Below are 27,688 nucleotides of genomic sequence, written 5' to 3'. Positions count from 1 at the left end.
ACTGGCAACTTTATTGCAGGTAGTTTGTCACGTGACGATAGCAAACAACAACAGTAAAACGGCGATATATACAGTATGTAAGGCTTCCGTTTCCAAGGGTGGCACTAGCGTTGCCAATTTCAACACCAACAATCTTAAAAAACATTTGAAGACGCATCACGCGAAAGAGCACGACGACTTCCCCAAGGCAAAGGGGGGGGGAAAAAGACTAACCAAAGCAGCAAACGTTGGAAGCCGCATTCCAACGACGAGATACATTTCACAAAGATAGCCCAAAAGCGCCGAAGATATCCGCCAAAGTTGAGGAAATCATCGTTCTGGTCGTTGAAAACATGGGATTTCGCTGCTTAATGGAGCATTTGAGCATTTTTACAGTTTGCCAGGTCGCAAATACATTTGTTAAATAATGATAATAATAATAATAACTATATATTTTTTTTATCACGCTGGTATCGCATCGATACTCGGTTATCGGCTAATACTGCAAGTTCAGGTATCGGAATCGGTATCGGGAAAGAAAAAATGGTATCGGAACATCTCTATCCCATGTTTGTATATAAATGTGTGTTTTAGTGCAGGAGAGTGCGAGTGTGTATACATTTCCCTACCTAATGGCTTTTATGTGTCAGACCTCTTTTGTTCAGGGTAATTCACTCTTTAGTCTTAATGAAAGTTAATGAAAAGGATCCCTCCTCCTCCTCTTATGGACTACCCTCAGCTACTTGCAGTCTGTCTTATCTCTCAGTGCAACGCTGCAGACCTTGGAGATGAGAGCAATGAGCAACTCAGCAGGGTTTTTACCACTCTTCACTATTATTTAATGGATAGGCACTTCAATCAAGTTGCTAATCAGAGTGCGAAAAACTCACAATGAATGTTTTCAGCTCAATCGCACAGCTACTTCTTGCAAATTTTTGCCTTGAAGTAGCAGGACTGGGAGACTCGCTGCACAACATTCCTCTTCTTTAATGTGCAGTTAGGAGACGGTTTCATTTGGCTCCTTCCTCTGTCAGAATTATCGTCATGACGGTCCTTTTGCATATGTCAAGTCATGCCTTTGGAAATGTCACTTTGAGCGAAGCAGCAGTAGCTCGCCGTCTGCATTTTGATTACTCACATACATAAAGTCCAGACTGTGGAGGAGGATTGCGTATTCATAATCAATACCAAAATACTGACATCCCCCCCCACCACCACCCCCCGACTCATCAGTCATTCAGCATCACACTGCAAACTATGAATGTCTTCTTCTAGTATGCAGTCACTGGGGAATGAGGATTTAAACCGAGATCTGCTTTTGGATTCAGTGCTGTCACGAAATGTTTGGCTACCCCTCAGATCATGTTTGTCTGGTTAATTCCACAAGATTAAATGTTAAGCATTTGGATAGGGGGCTTTGTATTTAAGAGTAAGGCGAAAAATACATTCAAATTCATTTGATGATCCTATAAATTCAGCTGGGTCTGTCATAAACTATGGAATATGTTTTGACTTCTGAAGCAAAAAAAAAAAAGATATAGCCTGTTGGGATTATTTTTATGTAATTTGTCTGGTTATGTTTCTGCCTTTTATGAATGTGTGTGATTATTAATGTATCTAAATGGAGTTACTTTCTCTCACGGGAAACATGTTTAAATGATAAAATGTAGCCACAGAGCACACGCATTAAATATGCATGTAGCCACGTAACGCATATGTGTATTTGTGATGCGAGAGTGAAGCGAGTGTGTGTATGGTATGCATGAGAATCTGTGGTTTGGTGTGTGCACATGCATTCTTGTGTGAATTTGTGCATGTGTGCGTCTGGCAGACTCCCGGCTTGAAATTAAAACCTTATGCGGAACGGAGCTCATGATTGGACTGGAATTAAAACAAAAAAAGCAGAAGAGTGCACTGAAAAAATGGAGAGAGGAGAAAAAGAGAATGGAGAGGAGCAGGAGGAGGAGGAGGAGGAGGAGAAATGTGTTGTCTGAGAGGGGAAGGAGTGAGCGATTGCCTCTGCTGCAGTCATACAGCGTGTGTCTGGGCTGTTTCCTATCAGAATGTCAGGCGGACCTTTCCCATTGGCTCGCTTCTGTCAGCAGTCTGTTTAAATGTGAAAGCAATTGGGGAAATTGGCGGAGTCAAAGAAACATCTCGGAATGGCTGTGATGAGCTCGAGAGACACACGCACACACACACTCTCCTTCTTTCGTCTTTTTTCTTCTCATCAACATTAACACATCAGTAGTGCTCACCTTTAAGATCAGGTCAAACCACTATCGTTTCAAGTCTCAGTTGTCCTTTGTGGTGCATAGATTTCCATCTCCATCTTTGATAACTCATGTTAGTCTTCATGAAGGAGATTTAAACCTGCAGTAGGCTTGAATGTTTTTGACCTCATTGGGAAAAAAATCCATAATAACCTTTCAGCATATTGTAATTCAAGTGTTCCGAGAGACTTCTGCACCTCCTCATGGCTCTGTTTTCACGCTTTAAAAAATCTATCACTCGCAAACTCCGATCAAACGGTCAAACTAGGCAGCACTGATCAGATATGAATCAATACTCTGTTACTGTAATGCCTATCTCTCTCCTCAATTGTTTTCAGAAACATTTTGTAGTGTATTGTTTAGCTGTAAAATAAGAAAGTCTGCTCCAGCTGGTGGGCGGTGCTTGGTATTTCTTGAACTGATCTCAACGTGGCTGCCAGGTCACAAACTTTCTCATTTTACAGCTGAACAGTACACTACAAGATGTTTCTGAAAACATTTTACGTGAGAAATAGGCATTACAATAACAGAATATTGTTCCATATTCGATCAGCGCTGCCTAGTTTGACCGTTTGATTGGACTTTTCGAGTGATTGACAGCTGTTCAGAAACGGCAGGCTCCAGATCAGCTTGAAATGGTTGTTTTATGGTCTTAGAAATCATGACATTAGGAGCACTGGAGGACACAGATGATTTTTTCAGATTACCTGTCTCATGCACTACTGTCAGGATATAGTGACCGTTTTATAAAAATAACTTTTTTTAATCATATTTGCTCCAATTCTACACACTGCAGCTTTAAGCTACAAGTAGGTAGTTTGTAGGTACCTTAGTTTGTAAATCATTGAAATGATGCTTCAAGTTGGCAACATGTTTACACGGAACAAAATGTATTTAGGTGGCATGAATGAACATCTGCATACAGTTTAATAGTCTGTGATCTGCAGTGAACTACATATCCCCTCAGGCGCTTCTGACGGCATTCCCCTCTCCGCTCACCTCTCTTAACCCCGAGTGTGGAACATCTGCTTTCTCCATTCAGTTGGAGCTTGCTATTTTAATAGCTCTGGGCATCTTGCCTTGAAAAGGAGAAAAAAAAAGTTTTGGCCGGGGCCCCTGGCTTTCTCATTAGCAGTCTCTCCCAGTGATGTATAGAGCTTTGCTGAGAGAGTTCTCACTGGTCAGCCTTCCCCTTTGTGGACTGCAGCCCTGACCTGTTCCCACCTCACAGTGTATGTGTGTGTGTGTGTGTGTGTGTTGTCTGTGCACAGAGCGGTCATTTCCATGAGAAAAGAGCGCAGAGAATGGACAGGGGCTGCATTTTCTTTCTCTGAGGAGGCTGCAGCCGCGGTTCAGAGGGGCACAAGGGCGACCTCATCCATCATGTTGTGAATAGCCGGGAATTATCGCCCCATGTTTCTGGGCATCATGTGATCAAGAGATTCTTGACAAAGGTCATCTTGGGTAGAGAAACTTGGGGTGGGCCCTCTCAGAGACTTTTGAGTCTGCTAAATAAAGTTCATGACGTGAGTTCCAAAGTGCTTGTAAACTTTTACGACTCAATTATTTCTGTCTTTTTTGCACTATGTTGGTCATGACTCACATTAAAGCAGCAGTGGCTAGAAATGGAGCAAATATGATTAAGACAGTAGTGCATGAGACAGGTAATCTGAAGAAAATCATGTGCCTCTGTGTCCTCCGGTGTCCTCTGTGTCCTCCGGTGCTCCTAATGGCCTCTTCAAGATTTCACAGACCGGAGGAAAACAACCAATCAGAGCCGAGCTGGAGCCTTGTTGTCTCTGAGCAGCTGTCAATCACTCGCAAACTCTGATTAAACGGTCAAACTAGACAGCGCTGATCAAATATGAATCAATATCAATACTGTAATGCCTATTTCTCGCCTCAAATGTTTTCAGAAACATCTTGTAGTGTTCTGTTTAGCTGTAAAATAAGAAAGTTTGTGACCCACAACCATGTTGAGATCAGTTGAGGAAATACCAACTGTGATTCACATAAAGTAGCCTAGACCTCAACTTTATGCAAATGAGGAGCGGGCGACGCGACGGTCCGTCTCTCGAATCGCGCCGCCACGCTACAAGAATGCATTGCACGGACGAAGCCTGTGGAACAGTGTTGGCCGCGGTCGGAGGGCGCGGGGGAGACCGTAGCTTTGGTCTCCAGGGCCGGAGTCTCTGCGGTTCTCTGCTCCGCTGCCTGCCTGCTTGCCTTCGCTCACACAGCGCGCTCACACAGCGCGCTCGTTCTTGCTCGCTCAGCTCATCCTCCGGATGCGGTTGGGAGGCTGAGGCAGGAAAAGCCAACACTAGAAACAGCACTGATTCATGGAGAGACCTTCGTCTGGTCAGCTAACATTACTGCCAAGCAGGTGAAATATAGAGTGATATTGTGGTTTTAGCTGACGTGTGTCGCCTCACTGTTTTGACGGATGCTCGCTCACATTCAGGTAGCGCGTGCACACGGGGGAGGGCGAGCAACAGGACGCTGACTTTCGTTGACTTTAACGGCCACAGAGGTCACTGTTACAACCAATTTCTGATTCTTACAAACAGTCCCTTTAACAGATTATTGATTCATATTTGATCACTCCCTATAGTTTGACCGTTGAATCGGAGTTTGCGAGTGATTGACAGCTACCGCCGTTGAATAAACAGCCAAAAAAAAAAAACAGTCAACACTTGAATTACAATATGCTGAAATATTATTATGGATTTTTTTGCCCAATGATGCCAAAAACATTCTGCCTACTGCAGGTTTAAAGGGACTGCCAACACAACGGCCAACACTGTTTTGCAAGACGGGCTTCACTAGATAGAACTTTGCGGTTTTGGTGCTTCCGTGTAGTTTGTGTTGGAGTCTGAGTCTGAACAGCGTAGCCACACGCGAGCGCGCATGAGACACCAACACAGAATGATTTATACGTGTAAGAAGTTACAAACAGTCCCTTTAAGGTATGTGTCCACAGGCTTCGTCCGCGCAATGCATTCTGGTAGCGTGGCGGCGCAACGCGACGGATCATCGCGTCGGAAGCTCCTCATTTGCATAAAGTTGAGGTTAAGTGTAAGAAGTTACAAACAGTCCCTTTAAGGTATGTGTCCACAGGCTTCGTCCGCGCAATGCATTCTGGTAGCGTGGCGGCGCGACGGATCATCGCGTCGGAAGCTCCTCATTTGCATAAAGTTGAGGTTAAGTGTAAGAAGTTACAAACAGTCCCTTTAAGGTATGTGTCCACAGGCTTCGTCTGCGCAATGCATTCTGGTAGCGTGGCGGCGCGACGCGACGGATCATCGCGTCGGAAGCTCCTCATTTGCATAAAGTTGAGGTTAAGTGTGAGAAGTTACAAACAGTCCCTTTAAGTATGGCATCCTATTTTTTTATAAAGTATTATGTAACTGTCATCAGGAGCCAGTAGTGAACTATTTTTTTTTGTTATTTTTTTATCTTTACAATATCCTCCCCCAAATCCATAACAGCGTCACATTTGTTTATTTTTTTTTAAGCTCACAGTTATTGGCTGCATGCTTCAGCAAAGTGCTCTTGGAAATATGAGCCGTCCATCCATCCATCCGTCCATCCATCCATCCATCCGTCCTCTGTCCAGTGGCCGCTCGGAGGGCGGCGGTTGGGCGGAGTTGGAATCTCCTGTTTCTGATTGGTCGTGAGTGTGACGTATCCGGAGCCACTTCCTGGTCTGTGGGAGGAGGAGGACAGCGCAGACTGCAGCAGTGTTGTTAGTTTGAACAAAATGGCTGCGAGACCACTGCTGTCAACGAGAGCTCACTGAACCGCCTCCTACCATGACTGTCTGGATCCACACAGAATGTATTCACCCGGAGTCGTTTCTCACGCCAGCCCGTCGCTAGTCGTCGTCCAGCTGGCGACCTAAAACAACAAATATTTCTAATTTTTTGCACTTTAAAACAAGTTATCTGGCTGTGCTGCCTGGCAACCGTCAGCTTTGCTCTTATTACTATTATTATTATACGCGAGAAACTCAACGGTCATTTTTTAAACTGCCAGATTCTCTCTGGTTAACGGTCGACGACTCACAACGTCAACCTAACTGACGTTAGCTCGCGTTATTTAGCTGCTTTTAAAACATTTTATTCCTGTTTTTTTGTTGTTGTTGTTAGTGGTGCTTCGTTCCCTTCCCCGCCCCCCTCTCCTCCCTCCAGTATATCGTGACGTTTTTAACAAAACTGTTTTTTCAGCGAGTGTAAATCCACATTTAAATTACCGTACTTGCTGTGTTGTATATCTGGCTGAGTATAGCCGGTTGTTTACCTCGGTATCTTGTTGTCACCAAGTCGGCTTATCTGCCAAGTCTTGACTTTGAACTGCGACTCAATCTGCTCCATCTCTTTTACGGGTAACTTCAGAAAAAAGACATCGGAGGATGCTTTTCTGCATATTTTTTTTTTCTGCTGCCATGCACCGACTCTTCACTGAAAGCTGCCAAAGCTGTGGTTAAAGCAAGGTACGTTTCAACTAATCAATACTGTTTTATCTTATGCGATAATGAATGTTGATGGGTGTTTGAAAAAATCAAAATCGTCTAGAGGAAAGTGGACAGAAGCTATAGCTATAATGTCAAATAACATTATTTTCTCTATGATATATCTCACTCCAGCCAACTACAATCGCAAGCAATGTCAAGTGTAACATAATTAAAACATTATTATAAATAAATTACTATATCACAACATTATTTTTCTCTATGATATATCTCATTCCAGCCCAGTTACAACTATGACCGCAAGCATTGTCAAGTGTCACATAATTAAAACACCGAATTAAAAATTATCTGTGCTTATTTGTGGTGTCACAGTTTCTCAGTTGTATATCCTCAGAAATAAGGCTGGGTTTATTATATGGATTTGTGACAGTCTTCCTAGTGAAAACACCCAAAGGGTTTTTTGAAGGGGAGTCCCCCTGCAAAATTAGGATTGGTGCTGCAAGCTATAGCTATAATGTCAAATAAATAACTATATCACAATTTTTTTTTCTCTATGATGTATCTCACTCCAGCCAACTACGACAGCAAGCAATGTCATTAAAACACCCAATTAACATTATCTGTGCTTATTTGTGGTGTCACAGTTTCTTCACAATATTCATGTTGTATATATCCTCAGAAATAAAGATGGGTTATATATGGATTTGTGACAGTCTTCCTAGCGAAAAACACCCAAAGGGTTTTTTGAAGGGGAGTCCCCTGCAAAATTAGGATTGGTGCTGCAAGCTATAGCTATAATGTCAAATAAATATCACAACATTATTTTCTCTATGATATATCTCACTCCAGCCCAGTTACAACTAACAAGCAATGTCAAGTGTCACATAATTAAAACACCCAATTAACAATTATCTGTGCTTATTTGTGGTGTCACAGCTTCTTCACAATATTCATGTTGTGTATATATCCTCAGAAATAAAGCTGGGTTGTTATATGGATTTGAGACATTTCTTCACAATATTCATGTTGTACATCCTCAGAAATAAGGCTGGGTTATTATATGGATTTGAGACAGTTTTCCTAGTGAAAACACCCGAAGGGTTTTTGAAGGGGAGTCCCCCCTGCAAAATTAGGATTGGTGCTGCTTTATGTGATGTTGGATCGATGAGAAAACCCTATAGGAACCACTAACCGATCAGAGGTATTCTCCCATTTTGGATAGTCATAATGACTAAATATAGTAGCTATGCGTTTGTTTGAAGGGGGCTTGTTGTGAAAATGTTGGGAACTTTTGTGTTATATCATAGCTCTTTCATGATTGGCTGAGTGGACTGGAACACACGGTACATGTGAGCGTGTAATGTGATGATTTCTTGGACTGCCTTGCCCTTTTTTCCAATGTTTCCGTAGTTATTCGAAGGTAATGGTGTGGTAGTAGGCTGCTTTTGTTGATCACACAGTACTATCTATAGGTTGATCGTTGACAGAGTAGAACGGTATTATGACAGCAGGACTGTTTTGTTTTGTGCCTGCAAATTGAAGCTGCATTGTTTTCTCCAGTGTGTGACACATTCTTGCATTTTTATCCCGATTGTTACGTTGTCACTCCTCCTTAGTCTTTGGTTCAATCTGTCGCTGTATCACATCCTGTATCTTGCACACATTCCACTATACTAATTCCAAGTACATTATTAAACATAGCTGTCCTGTCTCTCTTCCCCTCCTTCCCTCCACCCCCCCGGCTTGGTGAGAAAGCCGTAGATACTGATTGAACTGTCGCCTTCCATTGCATCCCCCCTTCCTGCATCCTGTCCCCAGGCAGTGGAGTATAGCTTTTAATATCTCCTCCGCGTGTCTTAATTGAAGTACATAATTTCCCGTTCAATTTCAAACCCCCTTTTCATTCCTCCCCCTGACATCTCTGTCACTACTGTCTTATCTCTATCGTCACACACCAGTGAGGTGATGAAATGAAAAATGCGCGCGTGCAGCAGTGGCACACATACATGTGCATTTGCAGGCGGACGGGGAGTCTGTTCGGGCATTTATTCGTGTGTACGGTATCCACATTTGTGTGTATGTCTGTGCCATGTCTCGGAATGTAGTCGCATGTGTTTGTGTCTTGAATCAGCCAGTGAATACACATGTGCAATGCCTGTCGTTTTTGCCATGGGAGTGTGTGTGTGTGTGTGTGTGTGTGTGTGTGTGTGTGTGTGTGTGTGTGTGTGTGTGACCATTTATGTCAAGCTCAAAGCCCCGGCAGTTGGTTAATGCCCTGCAGTTGTTCAGGTCGTGAGCTGTCTCCTGCATACCCTAGCCACCCAGCTGACACACACACACACACACTGAGCCCTGTTCTTACCCGGGGGTCAGGGGTCCTCCTCGCTTCCATGCGCACGCCCATCTTTCCAAAAGGCTTAAGAGCACGCAGTAAGGGGGTGGCTGTGAAAAGATGTTGCAGGGGCCCCTCTGGTGTGTATGTAAAATGAGTGAATAGGGTGAAAAAAGAGACCTAAAGCCTTGTAAGAGGAGGAGGGAGTCTGCTAGTTTTCTTAAACACCATACAGTTAGGCTTACCCTTCCCAGACATAGCTGCTTTAGCACCATAGCTACCACTACGGCCACAGCAGGTGGCTCATCTAGAGGGCACTAGGGCAAATAGGGGGTGTGTATAGGTGTTAGGTCCACAGCGCCGGGGTTACCCCCAAGGCAAGACGCGTTATGTTGCCATGAAGATGTCAGCAGCGATTCTCTTTTTAAACCTTTCCTCACAAATGTTTAGTCTACGGAGTAGTATAAAAGGTTTGGCTTTGTTTATTTTGGTTTGAAGGGAATGCATAAATTATCCAGTGAGAGAACGTGGATAGCACTGATAGTCTCTGGAGAGCATGGATAGTCTATCAATGCATGCCAACATCTGCAAATCTAGACACAGAAATTGCAGAACTCCAAATTATTCCAATCTTGAGGTGTATAATTGGTTCTTTCCCAGTGCAACAAGACCCAAAATGAGAAATTCAGTCTCTCACTGGGGCCCAGACTCAATGAATTATATTACTACTTGTGCCATTTTGGCAGCGAGCTTGCAGGAAACCCATAACCCATGTTGGCTCTGGATCCAACCAGGCTGTAGGCTGTTGGCATCTCAACATTGTTTTGATTAGAGTGTATTATAGCAAAGCCATGAGGACAAACCCTGGCAGTAACTCCATCTGCAGCTCCTTATCACCGAGGAGGCAGGGTCATTTGTTTAAAAGGAAACTGGAAGCTTGTCTGACCCTTTACAGACAATACAAACGAACGCTAGTCCAGTCCTCAGGTTGCTATCCTTAGTCTGGTTTCCACTACAGGGCCAAATGTAACTGGAATGGACCTGCTTGTTCTATGTCACTATATCCCCCATACACACTTCTTCTGTTTTGAATTTTAATTTCTGTACAGTAGTTTGTCTATTTGCCCTGGAGACTGCAATTTCCAATAAACAAAGTTCTTTCTATCCCCCGTCAGACGTTTTGTGTTTGCTCTGGTAAATCCCACTTAGTCGTGCTTTGGAAAAGTGGCTTGTGTTGTCTATCCCCTTTCCCTGTCATTGACCTTTAACCCAGGTCTATCCGTGGTAGTTACTGAGCCTGTGATTATGTGGCTTTTCAAACAACTGGCACAGTCCCGATAGATAACGCGCTTAACACTGCCGCAGGGTGCTGCTGCAGTAGGGAGGCGTTGACAGTAGAATCAGCTGGATTCAGTGGGAGGCAGCCATAAGCCATTACCCTCTTCCTCTGCTCTATGGACGGCTATTTTGAAGTCGAGGGGGGCAATATAAAGACTCGCCAGGCAGTTGTGTTTGGTGTGGCCATTGTACTAAATGAGGAGTGTTTGTGTATGTGTGTGAGAGCCAGCGAGGGGGTAGTGTAAGTTAACTGTGGTGTTGCCAACGATAGGCAGCCAGGAAGCCAGACATAGTTGTAGTATCCTTAGTTGGATGAACATCACCCTGAAAACAAACAGTATCAATCTGTCATTAACAATTCCAAGTGACATTTCCTGTGCAGGGTGTGTTGTGCTTTGTTTTTGTGTACTCGATTGGTGACTGGGTCTACACGGTTTATGCAACCTGGGTCTGCATGGTCTCAGCCAGGGTTCACTTGAGGTCTGACGCTAATCTGCTTTGGTATGAGACAGTGATCTCATGTTATGATAGTCATAATCTTATCTTCTAGTGCTCACTGCCCTAAATTCAGCACTTCCTGATTGCAAGTGTGTAAGCTGCATTCACCTTTTTATATGGTTTGGATGGATTGTGTCTTTCGGAGGTTGTAGCTAGCTTTTAAAGCTAGAGTGAAGATACTGGTATTATATGAAACAAGAAAATCTAAGAAATCCATTGGTACCAACCATGTCATACTTGCATGTCGCTGAGGAGGCTAAATAACGCTTCAAAGTTACGCTAAATTTTGGTGAGGAAAAACTGGCATGGCCATTTCCAAAGGGGTCCCTTGACCTCTGACCTCAAGATATGTGAATGAAAATGGGTTCTATGGGTACCCACGAGTCTCCGCTTTACAGACATGCCCACTTTATGATAATCACATGGGGCAAAAACCATGCAGTTTTATGCATGTAGTATAAATGTGTTATTTTCACCTATTCCAAAATGGTGTTTTTGAATATTTCTGCATACTGGGGTCCCTAATCAGTCTTGGAATTGTATAAATTGGGTATCACTGTAAAGCTGAGACTTGTGGATCCAATGAGTTCAGTTGTATTCATGTGTGATGATGTTAGTCCCCATAGTAGCCATTTCACATAGTGACTTTGTTGACTCAGATTTTATACATATGGTGGTGTGTTCTTTATACTAAGACAGTTTTCCTAAAATTAGATTTAAAAAATCACAATAAATCACCTTGCTTACAGTATTGCAATATATTGAATTGTTACTCCTGTATCATGATACATATGGTATCGCCAGATTCTTGCCAATACACAGCCTTAGTTTGAAGTATATTTTATGTCCCGTGTGAAAGCCAGACACCAGGTATTTGCTTGTGACCAGTAGTCTCGTGTACAAACACGGGTAGACCTCCTGCTGCTGTACAGCATTATGTCATGCACAGGGCTTTTGCATGAAAGACGTATAGGAGAGTTGTAACCAAAGAGTTCTATGGGTGTTTGGGTGGTTTGGAGGGTCTGTGCAACCCCCATCTTCTTGTCCAACTTGTGTGCCAGTGGAGGGGGCAGAGCTTAGGGGGCCCCACCAGGGGTAAGCCAGGCCGGGATGGAAGCAGAGGGATGGGGGAAGCGAAGCTGAAACTGGCGAGCTGCTGCCTGTGAGTCTTGGCAGGGGTCCAGGGGAATGTTCAATGTGCCGAGGTTCGGTGGGGGCCTGCTTCCCTCCCTCTGCTCCATGTCGGCTAATTGGAGGGACGTGGAGAGAAGGAGAGAGCCATCACATGGAAGATAACAGAGAATATGCAGGACATCCAACATCCAGTGTTCCCTTTTTCCTGCTCCAAACCAACATTAGACAGCCATACTCATTATGTAAAAGGACTTAGGCCCTATGGCACTTCCAAAGCCTTCAGTTACTGCTTTGTAAATAGCACTAGCATGCTCTGCTGCTTTCCCCTATGCTGAGGCGCAGGTCATTTGTTTGCTGTCTTGGAATGTTTAATCGCCTTAATCAACTTGAGTACAATCAATGAAGTTCAAGTGTTTACTTTCACTTTGTGTATTTTGATTGTTAGAGCATATTTTAAAGACTTAGTGTGATTAAACAGAACTGCTGGAAACTACCAACAAAGCATTTCTTGTGATGTTTGAGTTGGGACCCTGTTAAATCACAAAATTGTGGGGCAGATTAAGTTTCAACAACAGAGTTTGGCATAGACTAATTCATATTTATGAAGGCACTGAGTATCTAAGGATGCTAAAGCTGTTTGCCCAACACATCACCTTCTTTAATAATGTTTTGATACTGAAATTGCTGTAGTAATTTGTGGTATTCTCTGTATTTTAAGAACTATGTCATGAGCCTAATGCAGGATAAAACTGAAGATATTGAGAGTGTAGATCTCAGGATGCCCATTCTCAATAGTCTCACTAAAGCAAATCTAGCTAAGTTTTACTCATGTCCACGCTACTGTTCTGCTTTCCCTGGTATTTCTACATCTCTACCGTCATACCCACAACTGTACAGAGGGGGCTGTTACTTACTCCCTGTTTTTTCTTGTCCTCATCTCTGTCTTCCTCGCCTCCAAGCAGGCTTTGTTGCCGCAACTAACCACCGCACTTATTTTCTGTCTCTCTTTCAGAGTCTATGTTATTGCTTACACTGTTGGCAGCCAGGGATTTGTTGACTGACATTTATATATATATATGGTTAGCTGCAGCCTGATATACTGCAGGCTGACTGGTGATCAAACTACAGTTTGAATCACTAACAGCTGAGCCAACCAATGCTTTCTGTGGCCGTGGTATAAAGCTTAATGAATGCCAGTGTACATTTAGAGATGCTCGGTTTTGGTCTTTGGTAAAAAAAAAAAGTTTGAGGAACTCCTGCTTAAGGTTAATCACCAGAGGCCAGGCATTGTATTAATGCTAATAGCACCTCATAACTATACAGACCTCTTCGACAGGGAGTCACCTCACAGCCTCTACGCTGCCAGGCAGGCACACAGATTAAAACAAATATGCAGGCGTATGCAGACCATGCTCAACTACTTATTCTCATAAACACAAAGCAGTCGCAAGGAAAGACAAACGCATACACCAACACACTCGGCTTGACAGCTTCCTCTTGAATTCAATAAGCTTTAGCTTTGGTGCTGGCAGGGAGCAGGCCTGCTTGGTCTTGTGCATTGTGCTGTTTTCCTATTTAATGAGCTGCCATCGTGTTAAAGTTTCATATCGACTTGGCAGAGGAAGCAGCCAAGACACTGAGAGCTAATTTTCTGGAGGCAAACCTCAAAGCTGTTATTTATAACGCAGGTCTGCTTCTCTCACTATCTGATTCTTTGACTTTCTCTCTCCATCTTGCGTCGCCCTTCATCGCCGCTCTCCACCCACCCGTTCGCCCTCAATCAGCCCCTCGTCTACAGATTCCAACAACCAAGAATATTTCTGCCACAGTTCATTGAGCAAGTCCAGTCTAGTAGCAATAAAGTGCGCTGTATATCTTTACAAGCCACTCTCGCCACCTGCGGAAAGGAAAGCAAAGCTGGTATGCGGTGAATGCTTACAAACCAAGCGACCAGTTAGTGCGACCGAGGGATGGAAACAACATTATTGCTGCTTATCAACTGTGGAATTTACAGGCTTGTTTTTCCCAAGCCATTCAGGTCGAGTAAACACAAATGCACACACATTTGTGGAGAGTAGTTGAGGTCTGTAGCAGCAGTAGCTGCAGGAGTTTGAAGAATTATACCCCAGGTAATGGCCATCCATGATCATGTTCCATGTAATAAGGCTCAGGAGAGCCCTGTGGCTTCTTTAATGCCACAGGAATGGGTGGCTGGGTGAATGGTAATGCTGGTGGAGAGTGCATTTACCACACTCTGTGGCCACGACCTGACCATATTCCTTTTTTTTTGCTGAGAGAGGAAAGTCTCTCCTCTTCTTCTCCCCCTCCTTTTGTGATTGGTGTTGTGTCTGCGGTAGATCTGACAGCCTTTCAGGACACGTGAAGCTGCAGCTCTTCCTCTTTTCAAGTTCTCTCTCTGTGTCTCTTCTTTTGTCTCGCTCAGTCTTCACATGAGCTCTTTTTACTCCCCTTTTATTCTCTTTTTTTCTATCACCCTTGCATGGTTTCCCCCCTCACCCTTCGCTTTTCTGCCTGCATCTCGAGATACTAGCGATCAAGGTGCGTGGGTATTTCGGTTGCGTGGATATTTCGGTTCCTCTTTCTCCCCCCCCCTCCCGTCTCTCCGTGTCTGCCAGCCTCAGTAATGCTCTGTTCAGTTTTTTTTTTTCAACTGCTCCATTTCTCCAGTGAGGGTTCTTTCTGCCTTTTCCCTCTTCCAGCACAGTCTCTCTTCTTTCTCTCTGTGCCCTGTCTGGTTCTCCGGCGGCTGTCGTTCTTAATTGGTGTTGCTCTGCGTGTGCTTTCATCCTCCGCCTGTTTTTTCCCTTCCTCTCATCCCCCACCTCCCCTTCCCCATCTCTCCTTCTCCTCCTCCCACCTCCCTCTCCTATGCATCCCTGGCAGAAAAAGACAGGCATCAGACAGACTGCCTCCTGCCTGTGTACATCAAGCTTCCCTGTGTGTTTTCATGCGACTAGGTTTGTGTGAGTTTCTAGCCCCTTCATTCCTGTACAGTGTGTTCCTGTTGTCATGCCTCCTCTATAGCTTAGCCCTATAGTCCCAGGATATGAACTGTTTTGTGCAGCAGAGGAAGAGAGGATACTGCCTCATTATGCAATTTCTTCACAATTTCCCAGCGGCTCCAGTTTGCTTAGATTTGGGATGTTTTCCTACTCATTTCTACTACGCTACTAAAGCCGGGCTCAGACTACTTTTTGAGTTTTGGGCCGATTTAGCTCAGATTCTGTGGGACCTTGGTCGGTACTGTGTTCGACCCAGATTATCTGGTCATTTGAGGGGTTTACAGCTCCAGTCTTAAACCTCCCGAACTGTTCGCACACTCATCGGCTCCATGCTTTGCGTAGCTTAGCTCGAACAGCTAGCCTAACCCTGGCAGAGGTCCATTTCAACAACTCAAAGCTATTTAAATGTTATGTTGTATTCAATATATGTAGAAATAGAAAAAAGAGAGATTGTGGTTTAACAAGCTGTTAGCTTGGAGCGAATTTTTGACCAACAGACTGAAAGCATCTGCCAGCTTTGCATACATTTACAACTTTGGACAAGACACAGCTGCCTCTTGGACATATTGGTGAACAGCTTGTCAGCAACATGTGAATAAAACCATTTTGGATTTGCTGGGAAGCAAATTATTTTCACTTTTCATTGTGGCTAGCCTTTGGTTTTAGTATCTGTGCTAAGTTAGGCTAAATGTACCACAGAGCTATCTTTGCATTAATATTTATCTTATCAACTTTTGGTTAAAAGCAAATTCTCCAAAATGCATATTTATTTTAACAGTGCCTTTTAAAATATATATTTTTTTATCATGTTTTGTTTTTAAATGGAAGAGATAAATAATGACTGGTTTAGTAACTAGCTACGTTATGTTAGCTGTGGTGATCTGAGGCTCTGTCACGTAAGAGAAGACTGAATGACACACTGTGGCTTTGTAGGTCAGTAACCTCAAAACAGGACATATTTTGCCTAATTGCAGTGTCATACTGCCAGCGAGGGTAAACCTGATGCTGGACGGCAGCACAGAGACACCCCAGGGTCATTGCTGAGGAGGTGCTGGTGTCAGCAGTACTGAGTGAGAGGGAGAGAGACGGGGAGAGGCAGGTAAGGTTATATGTGGGGCAAAGGAGGTCAGGAGGGAAGCTAACTTTGGCATTGACTACGTCAGCTCCAAAGACAACTGTCCGCTCTCTCACATTTCACATGACTGGTTTTCTACCAGGCTGCCTCCAACATGACAGTAATAATAACAAAAACAACCAGTTAACTGTAAGCCTTCCATAGTGTATTGACATCTATCGAATTAGATGATAAATATATTGTTGTGCGGATGTGGTGGTATTGTTGTAGTATTTGTCCTCTCTGTTCTCTGTGACAGCAGCGGTAGTAACCAGATAGGGTGGATCCACTATCATCTGGGGTAAAAGGTGAGACTACCAGGATGACAGGGTCAGCCGCAGCAGAGAGGCTGTGGCTACATCCACACGAATACGTTTTGCTAAGTTTACGCCTAGCGACCACACTACTCCAGAGTTTTCAAACCTCTAAAATGGAGACTTTTGAAAATGCTACTGACACTGCTTTAGTTTAAAAACTCTGGGATTGCGTTTTACTCTAGAGTTTCGAAAAAGATGTCATAGGCTTGCCGCGGTAGGCGGTGTTATCGGTGTTACACGGTGGCCGTGCACATACCGATTACATTACTTGCCCACCGCCCACACCGTTGTTTTGCTTTTCCAACGATAAAGATCAAAGTAAGCGATCTACAGATATTGAGCGTCATCTTTTCTTGTAAAATGTCCGTTGTAGTCTGTAACACCGGTGTTATCACAAGTTTATTAACCGGTTGGAAAATTGCCTCACCGTCACATCCCTACGATGACGCAGACACTCGCGTTCGTTTCCTGATTGGGTCCGATCAGTCACGACGTGTCCTTCCCTGATTTCTCATGCTCCAATCACGTGACTTGACTACCAGTGGTTAATTCAACATGGATAACAAATTACAGGCGTTGCTGACCTTGTTCTCTATGCTAGCAGCTGTTGTATTTATTGTTGTATTGCATTTTGTAATGCTACTACTCCCTACATGCACAGGAGGCAAGATATTATTTCAGCGATTTGCGACAGTCCAGCGATGTTATCAATCTGCTTCCTGTTTACACTGGCACACACATGCCCAGTGTACGTGAATGGTCATGTGATATGCGTTTTCAGGGGTGTTATTGGAGATTATTCCTGAAACGACGCTAAAACACTTTTGCATGTAGATCAGAGAGATCAGAACAGAGTATTATTGTGGATGTAGCCTCTATCACTTGCAACTGATGGTGAAAGAAAAATCTAGCATGCTGTGTTAATGGCAAAAGCCAGTTTCTTCCCACATATATCCCCCATCCCTTTCTCTGCTTGCATGCTGTCACCGTATCAGAGCCCAGAGAATGTCACAAATACACAACTGCACATACTACACGTACTGCATATAATTATCTGAATGCACACAAACACCCACACATAATTTGTGCTCCTATTTATTACCCGAGGGCTGCCTTCCTCCTAGCTGCTGAGGTAGCACAATGACACACACACGCACAGACTCCTCAGTATGAAAAATAGGACTGTGTGAATGTAAGAGAGAGAGAGAGGGGTAGAGAAAGAGAGCGCAATGAAGAAGAGAAAATCCAGATGGAGGCAAAAAAGTAATGTAAGGAATATCTCCTTTCTTTGATTTTACCCTGCTGCCATGGCCACTAGTCTGGCAGTCGTCTCCACGGTTTGGCTCTAAACTCATTGTTGACAAGTCTTCAATGTCTCTCCTCCTCCGTCTCTGTCTCTCTGCCCATCTGTATGTCTGTCTGACCCTTGTCTACTTTCTTTCTTTCTTTCCTTCTTTCCCTTACTGCCATAGAGACATTACCCCACCATCAGAGTCTCTGTGAGGCCTCTCCTGTCTTTTTGATTGACAGCTCCCTCCCCCTGCCAGTGGGCAGCACAGTGGGAGGCACGCCTTTCATTAATCCTCTGTTATGAGCGTTATGATTCATTCATACATTCAGATTTAGATTCAATTTCCAGGCCCTGTGTTGTATTTTGTGCCAAGTTTACTTGTCAGGGACAGTACACATTAATCAACATAAGGGCTCTAATGATTTTCATTATCAATTAATCTGTCCGTTTTTGTTTGTTCTTTAAAATGTAAGGAAAATAATGAAAAATTGACAGTCTAAAATCACAATAATATAAAGCTTAAACCAGCAAATGTTTGACATTTTTGCTTGATAAATTACTTTTAATAATGAATTGTCAGGCCGTATTCGGATATATCATCATTTAGCTATTACTCTAAACACTTTCCAATGTTATTAGGCGAGATGATCAACTAACAACTGTTAAAAAAGGACTCTCCGAGACTACAGGCTAGAATACAGTACATGCAATCCAAAGAATTTGTCCAAGTTATAACAGACTCCAACACATGAATGGAAGGTTTTGAGTTCTCTAATATTTGCTGGCGTAGAGGTCCTTTCTTGTGTGGCTTCAATAGAAAAGGCGGATTGACTGAAAGTACTTTTTTTGCAGCATGACGTTAGTGGATAGTTATGTGAAACTCTGCGAAGCAAATTCAACATATCGCTCGAGCAGTGGGACAGTTTTTTGGAAGAAAGTCATGTCCTTCCAGTTCACGAGGATGAAGCACAAGGGCTTATTGTACAAGGCAGGCGTGCGTGTGTGGGTGTGTGTGCGTGCACTTTTAGCAGGATGGCCATTAAATAGGAATAGACCATTATTTTAGACTGGCATGAAGATGATCGATTGTATTTGCACATTTCAGAGTGTGGTATCATTGATTTGATATGACATAGTGCTGTATTATAGATTAGTGTCCATTGCACTTAGTGAAGACTAAACACACACACACACACATTGAGTCCCTCTGGCCCAGCTCATGCCTCCTAATAGTTTCCAGGAGCTGTCACTGAAGCTGAGCCAAAGGAAATACAGGCTGAAAAGAAGCACTTAGTTTCCCTGGCCCTCGGGCTAGCTATCTAGCTAGTTTGACTCGCGCCCACTAGAAACAGATCTTTGTTTAAAAAAAAGACCTTGTGTCCTATTCTGTCAATCTGTTGGCCTTTACGCTGTCTTCCTTTCAAACCTTTTAATCCCTTGCCTTTTTATCTTCTTGCCATTTCCTGCTGTCTTTAAACCAGCCCTTTTACACTGGCCTTCACTCTTACCGAATTTCTCTTTCTCTCTGTATTTATCGCTCTCTCTAACTCACATGTTTTTCCTTTTCCTTTTTTTGTAACCCCTCCATTCCACCTTCTCCTTTTACAGTTTTTGACCATGAGGGAAAGTGTTTCTCAGAAGTGCCTGACATGATTTTCGCATGAGGTGATGATTGTGGATGGAAAAGTTTTTCCAGACAGAGTGCACTTTGGCTCTGACTCACACATGGATCAAAGGGGAAAGGGGTTGAAAGTTTATATGCGCAGTATGTGTGCGTTTGTGCGTGTGATTGCGAACATTAGCGATGTGTATCGGCAAGAATCTGGCGATATGATACGTATCATGATACAGGGGTTACGATTCAATATATTGCGATGTATTGCGATACTCTAAGCAAGGTGATATATTGCGATTTTTAAAAACTGATTTTTTTAAAAATGTCACTTGGAAAAAAGTGTGTGATGCCTGTGGGTCTACATTATTGTAGCGTTTGAGTCGATTACTAGCCTCTCTCCTTCATGTTTTCACTCATTACTCTTTCCCTATCTTGTTGTGCAGCTGAGAGAAGCCAGCAACAGAAGAAAGAGAACCATTTGATGGAAGAAAAGAAAAAGAAAAAACAAGAAGAAAAGACCAAGACGGACGTCGCTCAGAAAAAGGTGAGGGTGAAAATGATGCACTCACAGCACACCTATTAAAGAGCTGTGCATATCTATTTTGAGTCTACCAGCAGGCACTTACAGTTGGCACTGTATTTGTGTGGGTTATACAGTTGGTGCTTTTTTTTAAAACTTCAATCTTTTCTACTCGATGGCTTTTAATAAAATCAATGGCAAACTTCCAGTAAAGCAACAACTGAAACAAGATTGGATCACTTTACTCTGTAACATTAGCCCTTTTCCTGTTGAATAAAGTCTAGGCTCTTTATTTATTTACAGTATTTGAGTGATTGTTAAACATCACCCTCACTATGTTAAGTTCCTATATTCATTTCTCTCTCTTCTCTTCCTGCAGACTGCTGATCAGAAACCCAAAGGTGAGTGTCATGATCAAGTAATTGGCACCCTCTCATCTACCTCATTTTCTAAAACTACATTCCAGCCACTGATATGCATTAATCAGCTCTGATTAACACACATTGACCCATAAAGACACACACAAACACATTATTCACGCATTAGCATTTAGCATTCTCGTACACAGATGGACACACACATTTTGCACATGCATGCACAATTGTGCCGTTTGACTCTCTGTTTCTCAAACACACACACACACATGCGCACACGCAGCAGAGCAAATACAGTGGAGTCTAATGCGGAGTGATGCAGAGTGACGCCCAGTACGCCCGCAGCACCAGGCAGTGGAGCGTGAAGGCACCCAGACAGCACACTGAGTGTGGTGTGGGTGGAGGGGTTGGGGGAGGGGATGGGGTAAAGGAGGAAGACAGAGGAAGACAGAGGAAGAGTAGAATAAAAGAAGGGCATAGCGCTCAGCTGAAATGCAGAGAGACTGGGACTGAAAGAACAGTGTCCTCAAATGCCCTTGGTGTTCTCTTAAGATGCTAAAATAGATCTTAAGAGAACATTGCTGTGAAATTGCTTTTGAAATGTTTACAAAATACGTAGCGTTGCCTCTGTTGCTCTCAGTTGCTTCAAAATAAGGAAAAGGTTGTACCTTTTTTTACCTTTTAAGAAATATATAATATATACATTCAAATAAATGTGTGAGTGAGTAAGCCAAGTCCTAAGCAGAAGATATGCAAATCTTTATTGCCTTCTTCTTTGGCCCTTTCCTCTTCCTGTTAGTTAGACCTGCGTTTTCATGCGTCACTGCCAGTACTAATTATCACAAACAGCATCCTGCTTTGATGTCTTTTCACTATGGACGGGGGAAAAAACCTGATTCACCTTTGTATCGCGATTTTGAAATATATTTTTTAATGCCAGAATTTATATATTTGCTTCACTTGAGTCTATGCGGAGGTAGAAGGAAGTTACCGCTTTTATTGTTGTAGTCAGAGTAACGTGACGTCGTATCCGTTCTGTAACCTTCACCCTAAACAAACAGCAAGCGGCCACCGCGAGCTGAAACGAAAAAGTAGAAAAAGGCGGCGGGTCCGCGTGGATTCGACCTACACTCTCACATTTTAGATCTAAAGTGGTTAACAATACACATACAGCAAAGTATGGAAACACTTTGGATTTCACACATTGCCAGGAAAAGCAGAGCTAGACATCACGGCTAAAGCTGCATGCTAACTCTGTCCCGGACAGCTAAAGTTATCGTATTGCGGTAACGTGCGGTCAAGCCAGCCGCCACTCGCATCTCCGTAAACAAATCGGCCGACGCTATAACTGTAGCGCACCCATATACTGATATTTATGTTAAATGCATTCAAACGGCCCCGATGGAGCTGACCATGGATGTATAAAGAGAACAGAGTTGACGGGAGAGCTAGCGACGGACTTGGTGAAGTTAGCGGAAATATACATGTGCACCTACGTCCGGTTTTATGTACATGTGTATGATGTGTATGAATCGTCCCAGCCCTATATTTCACCTTGCACCACTCTGGTGTAATCCCTGCATTTACAGTTAGATCTGATGCAATCAATGCAAAAGGTTTGAAATAGGTCTTGTTATTGCACGATCGGGTTTGGGTGAAGACGGCCCAGTGCATATCCTCCTGCAGTGTGAGCAACAGCTTGGCCATCTGGGTATGACTTTCGGGCTTTGACAAAGGTCACCACAGCTTTCCTTGAACTTTGACCTGTCTATTTAATTGGCCTCCCTGTCTTTCACTGCCCTGACTGTGAGCTTGGCCTATGATCTAAGTTTCTAAGCTTCCACACAAAGCTAGCTGCTTCGGATTTGAATACGCATTTAATGCCAGTGTGCTTGAGTGATTGAGATGGAAATTCTTTTCTATGTGTACGATATCCGTATATATGGTACTTTGACAAAAGGTCCTTGTCACAAATAGTATTTAGAGAGCAACAGAGCACTTTAGGAGAGAACAGGCATATTTTATAGTGTGCAGCATCTGTTTTTTTGAACTGTTGAGCATGAATGCTCTTTTCCAGGAACACCCTGCTTCACACTCACATAGTTTACATTCACACCTGGAAGCTGTCTTTTTTACAACCACAGTCTTATCTGCTGGCCGCTGAACAGCTTTACTTTGGTTTAAATGCCTTGCTCAACAGTATGTTAGTGGCGGTGATGAGGCAGGGTTGAGTTTTATGTGTTTACCTAGACTGTTGACTGAGAAATGACTGGTGAGTGTTTTGTGGAGAGGAGAGGTTTGTGGTTGTCAGATGGTGCAAATCCACATGCCCCAAAGGATTATGCGGGCAACAATAGTTTGTCTGCATATTTCTTGTATGAGAAATGAGTTTAAAGTGAGCAGACACTTGGTATCTTCCCTGGTGGTGCTCTGACAGACCTGTGCTGCAGCTGCACCGTATTGCTTGTTTCAGGGGCCTTTTATTTGGGTTTTTTGGGTTGCTTATAGTTTTGCTATAGAACATCTCATTGTTTGTCTTATTTGTTTATGATCTATGTGCATTGTTCTAAAATGAAGGCAGTATATATATATAAAACTCATTCACATATTCATTGTTTCATTTCAAATCCATGAAAAATGAAAAGCGTATCACAGGGATACTACTTCCTGACTACAGTGTATGATGTGAGTATGTGGGCTGTACCAAGTGTTACTGATAGGAGCGGTAAAGGAAATGCTGAGAGTCAATATTGAAAACTCTGCCTGTGAGAGATGCCATGGACAAGGGGCACAGCTAAGAAGGAGGGAGGAGGAAAGGAAAGGAGAATAAGAAAGAGGAAGTGTTCTGGGGCCAGATAAAAGCAAAAATGAAGTAAGGAAAGGGAGGAAAGAAAGTAATGAAGCAGTGAGCACTTCAGACGAGTGCCAAAAATGACCGTCGGGAGTCAATGACGGAGCTGATATAGAATAGGACTAATGACATGGACATTTGTTTTATGGTATGTTTAATGAGAGGTAGAGCGAGAAAGGAACATAGAATGAGAAACTAATTGTGTGTATGTAGTGGGTGCTCATGCAGACAGAAAGAGGAAGAAAATAGGGAGAAAAGGGGGCCTGTTTGAGGACTAATCATTCAGTGAGCCATCAGGACCTCAGAGTTTGCTCATAACCTCCCATCGGCAATATCTCTTAAAAGGAAGGTGGCATCAACTGAAATGAGTTGAGTTTTCAGGCGTGACTCTAAATAATAGAAGTGTGTGTGTATATGCAGGCGGGGAGAAAATCAGTATGCGGTAGTGATTTGTGTCTTTCCATCCATATCAGTGAATTCTGCCTTCCTTATACACTCTCAGAAATTCATAGACACATACGCATGCACACCACCTCCCCCCATCCTCAACGCCTTTCTCTGCTTTCCCTCTCTGCAGGCCTCCTCGGTCCCAGGCATTTCAATTTGTTTGCGGTAATCGATCTCGGCCTGGCGCGTTCATATGTATGAAAATGAGATAAAGCTTCGGCGCAGTGGAATTAACTTCTCTGCCCCCCATTAGGCATGGAGCTTCACCGAACGCAGGGTTCCAGGAGGCAGCGTCCCACTGCCCCAACCCACCTCCCCCACACACACACACACACAGGCTGGACCTCCCACCCTCCCTCCCTCCTGGTCCCCATTACCTCAGAGGGATGCTGATTATTCACCCCCAGCACACACGCAGCTTCATCACAATCTCTGCCACCACTGCAATCACAATCAGTCAGTTTGACTGCTACACATACTTGACAAAACATGCACATGCCAAGACACATACATACACACAGAGTACTGCGTGAGGAGTATCTGTCAAGCTGCAGATGTGTTTTCCTAGATGCCCACAGTCATATTAATAGACATGCACATATCTCCCTACAGCGACTTTCAATCTACTCTGTGACTGAAGAAAATGCTTACATTGTGGAATTGCAAAGCAGCGAAGGCCATAATATAGCAGCCATTTGATGGCTTTTAGCATGCACGGGCACACACAAATATTATTGAAGTTAGCAGGAAGTTACACAAATGCAATTCATGAAACAGGTGGCTACACGCAGGCACGGAAAGCCACAGTAATACCCTGCATCTGTCGCATTCCCACACCCCCATAATCAGAAAATCGGCAATCTCCATTTTTGCTGCCCACACACTTTTCACTGCCGAAAGGTTAGAGAACAAATGTAATACCTGTCACTGCCTCGTCCCTCACTTTTCCTCCTTACCCACGCCGCCTTCTTCCGCCACGATTCGCTCGGCCCCGGCGACCGCATCTGAGGAGAAACATATTTACACGGTGTCACCACCGTGATAACGCCATTATGGTTTTTCAAAGTGGCGAGAGTCGCACATAAACACAAGTGTGTCGTATAATTCCGCACTGGATTAATTTGCAATTTCACATGCTATTAATTGCGTCAACACTTTTGAAAGGGAATTTCATGAATCGCAATCTAATTAGAGGCTAATTTACTTTAGCATTCCGGCTGCTTTTCTCTTCTGTTAACCACATTTTATAAACACTCAATGAATTAATAGTGAATAGCTCGTGAATTACATCCTGTGGATTTATGACTGCCGAGCATAATTGTTTTTCCTCTACCCCCCGTGTGCTCACCCCGCATGCATGTCAAGTGCAAGAGGAGAGTGAGGGATGGAGAGAGAGACCGGGGGGGGGGGGAGGTTAGAGAGAAAGGAAACAAGAGGGGCGCACAAACTCAAACAATGCTTTCCTCTCTGCGTATTCATGTTGTATGATCACTCACAAGCTGCTGACAAGAGAGCCCATTCGGTGCCTCTTGCCCCTCCCCCATCACCTCCTCCTCCCCCATCTGTGAGCTGCTTCATGTCAAATAGCAGGCAGATTAATGGGATGTAACTCAACTGATATGAATGACAGTCCAGCCTGCGCTTTGAGGCCAAGGTGTGCACATATATATATGTGTCTGTAAGGTTCAAAGACTGCTGTGATGCTTGCATAAGGGGCTCATCTCAGTCTCCCCTCAGGCCTTTATCAAATGGCAGTTAGAAAAATGATTGTACCAGCTGAATTTGACTTGATGAGATTGTTTTTATTAACTATATATAGCGTATGGTTATAATGTCTTCGAATATTAGTCATATTATATACATATACTAATGAAAAATTCATATTAAGACTGAAAATGAGTGTTTGCCTACTGTGTTCCCTATGCTCTAATGATAAAGCAAAAAGGGGGCAACTCTTTCATAATCTTAACAGGCCAGGGAGGCACAGCTGAGATGAACAACAGGAACAACAGGGGAGAGGGAGAGAGAGAGAGAGAGAGAGAGAGAGAGAGAGAGAGAGAGAGAGAGAGAGAGAGAGAGAGAGAGAGAGAGAGAGAGAGAGAGAGAGAGAGAGAGAGAGAGAGAGAGAGAGAGAGAGAGAGAGAGAGAGAGAGAGAGAGAGAGAGAGAGAGAGAGAGAGAGAGAGAGAGAGAGAGAGAGAGAGAGAGAGAGAGAGAGAGAGAGAGAGAGAGAGAGAGAGAGAGAGAGAGAGAGAGAGAGAGAGAGAGAGAGAGAGAGAGAGAGAGAGAGAGAGAGAGAGAGAGAGAGAGAGAGAGAGAGAGAGAGAGAGAGAGAGAGAGAGAGAGAGAGAGAGAGAGAGAGAGAGAGAGAGGATTTGGGAAGAGGTCACAGGGGGGTCACGAGGCAAACGGAGAGTGCGTTAGGCAACTGTCAGTCTCTATAGCAACGGCCCGTTATAGGAAGGGTGAGAATTTTTTGGGCCTTTTATTTTGTGCGAGATCGAGGGTCTTTCTGTTTTTCTCCGCTAATACTGACAGATGGGACCTCATAGAGACACACCCACTTAACCCCCCCCCTATGGGTGCATAAACATACGCACATACGGTAGGACAAAAAGGTCCTCTCGGTTACCGTGTCAAAACAACCAAGTGTCATCGTAAAAGAGAATATAGTCATCAGGTTTGTGGATTGTAGACCAAAAGTATTGAGTAGTGTAACGAGTAACTTAGCCATAGTAACCACAGAAGCAAAGATGAGTAAGCAGCCTAAATCTGCTTTGACAGAGAATTTGCAGAAGGAAATAAGAGGCGTGATAAGATGGTCATGAGCTCATTGTTTTAAGTTTGTGCACTTCATGCACTTGGCAAACTCATCTATTTGTGCTTCTGCCTCCATATTGTTTTGATCCGACTTCTTGGGACAAAACTGAGTGGATCTTGTCTCACTACTTTCACTCAGGCAAGGACATGCTTCTTTTCTTTAGCTTGTTTTCGTGAGCTTAAAAAAACCCATTGATGCACCCAATTGTACACGTCTTTTAAAACCACTACAGCAGCATGTATACAATTGTTATACGCAGACAAACATGCTGTATTTCCCTTCCCTTCCCTACGTCTTATTGGATTAAGAAATGCACCATTGTGTAAGGCATATAGGCCTGTGCGTTGTGTCCATCCCTCCCCCTTCTATAAACATGGCTGCATAATAAAGTGGCTCTGCAGACAATAGACAGAAGAGATGTGGGAACCTGCGCTGCCTGGCACTAGGCTCAGAGAACCAATCACAGTTGTTCTTTACAATAACAGATACCCTACTTACCTTCCTGCCCATTATGCCTTGTTTATGGATTTTCAACTCTATATCTGGTTTCCTTTATATATTTCTATCTATCTTGTACGCTTCCCCCTACTTCATCAGTGCTCACTTGTTCTCTATTCTTATGCAGTTGCTCTTTCGCTCGCTCTCATTGTGTGTAATTAACCATTTAGTGTGAGGAAGGGCTGTAATTAAAAGTTTGGTGCAAGGTTGCAGAGAGCGCCTCAGCTGGAGGGTTTAATGGAATTTACAGTGCACTTGATACAGATGCTAATTTAATTGGCTCTCCTTTTCAACTTCAATTAGAGGTACAAAGGCCACCTCCACATTAAAGTCTAAATTTGGTTTTCACAACACAACTCTCACTTGCACCGCTGCAACTTAAATATTTCTGTATTCACCTCTGCTAATGACGATGGTAAAATGGTTATTTTCAGCAGTCTGTTGTTGTCTCTTGTTTTCCTGTCGAGATGATATCTACAAGTTACCCATTTCTAATGTAGTTGGACAGTTGAAGAATCTTGTTTTCTGCCTCTTCAATCTTGTGGTCTCGTTGAGTGTTTAAAGCCAGGTTTCCACCAAAAGTTCCTGGTACTTTTAGACCCTGGAACTATTTTTTAAGGGAACTAAAAGGTTCCTTCAGCCCAATGTTGTCTGCGTTTCCACCGCCGTCTAAAGACCCGTGAAAATTAGCCAAATTAGCCAGCAACATGACATGGGACGAGGGCTGCTGGGGGTCACAGTGGTAAACACACTCTGTAGCCTGCAGTTCAGTGTGCCAGCCCGCTTCATC

At 43.6% G+C, this 27,688-nt stretch overlaps 1 protein-coding gene and 1 long non-coding RNA gene across 6 annotated transcripts in view; one reads left to right on the top strand and one right to left on the bottom strand.

Moving 5' to 3' along the window:
• Positions 1-27,688, top strand: part of tnrc6c2 (trinucleotide repeat containing adaptor 6C2) — a 154,285-nt gene that overhangs the window by 86,208 nt on the left and 40,389 nt on the right. For 2 of the 4 annotated variants that reach the window (XM_074630478.1, XM_074630476.1), the window contains exons 1-3: positions 6,607-6,747; positions 19,832-19,932; positions 20,288-20,309. In XM_074630478.1, the coding sequence (XP_074486579.1) occupies positions 19,870-19,932; positions 20,288-20,309 (85 nt within the window). In that variant the 5' untranslated portion in view covers positions 6,607-6,747; positions 19,832-19,869. Of the gene's footprint in view, positions 1-6,606; positions 6,748-19,831; positions 19,933-20,287; positions 20,310-27,688 lie in introns of those variants that run through there. The other 2 variants (XM_074630475.1, XM_074630477.1) reach the window with 1 other exon arrangement.
• On the bottom strand, positions 5,699-6,707 carry LOC141764841 (uncharacterized). Of its 2 annotated transcripts, none has more exons than XR_012593314.1 (3): positions 6,555-6,707; positions 6,067-6,152; positions 5,699-5,987 (listed from the first exon to the last, which is right to left on the bottom strand). It is a non-coding gene; the product is annotated as an uncharacterized LOC141764841 (long non-coding RNA). The 2 variants fall into 2 exon arrangements; XR_012593313.1 differs by having other exon boundaries at positions 5,704-5,961; positions 6,555-6,705.

The sequence above is a fragment of the Sebastes fasciatus genome, chromosome 3 (genome assembly GCF_043250625.1).
Source record: "Sebastes fasciatus isolate fSebFas1 chromosome 3, fSebFas1.pri, whole genome shotgun sequence".
NCBI lineage: Eukaryota > Metazoa > Chordata > Actinopteri > Perciformes > Sebastidae > Sebastes > Sebastes fasciatus.
This window is presented reverse-complemented; position numbering and strand designations above follow the sequence as displayed.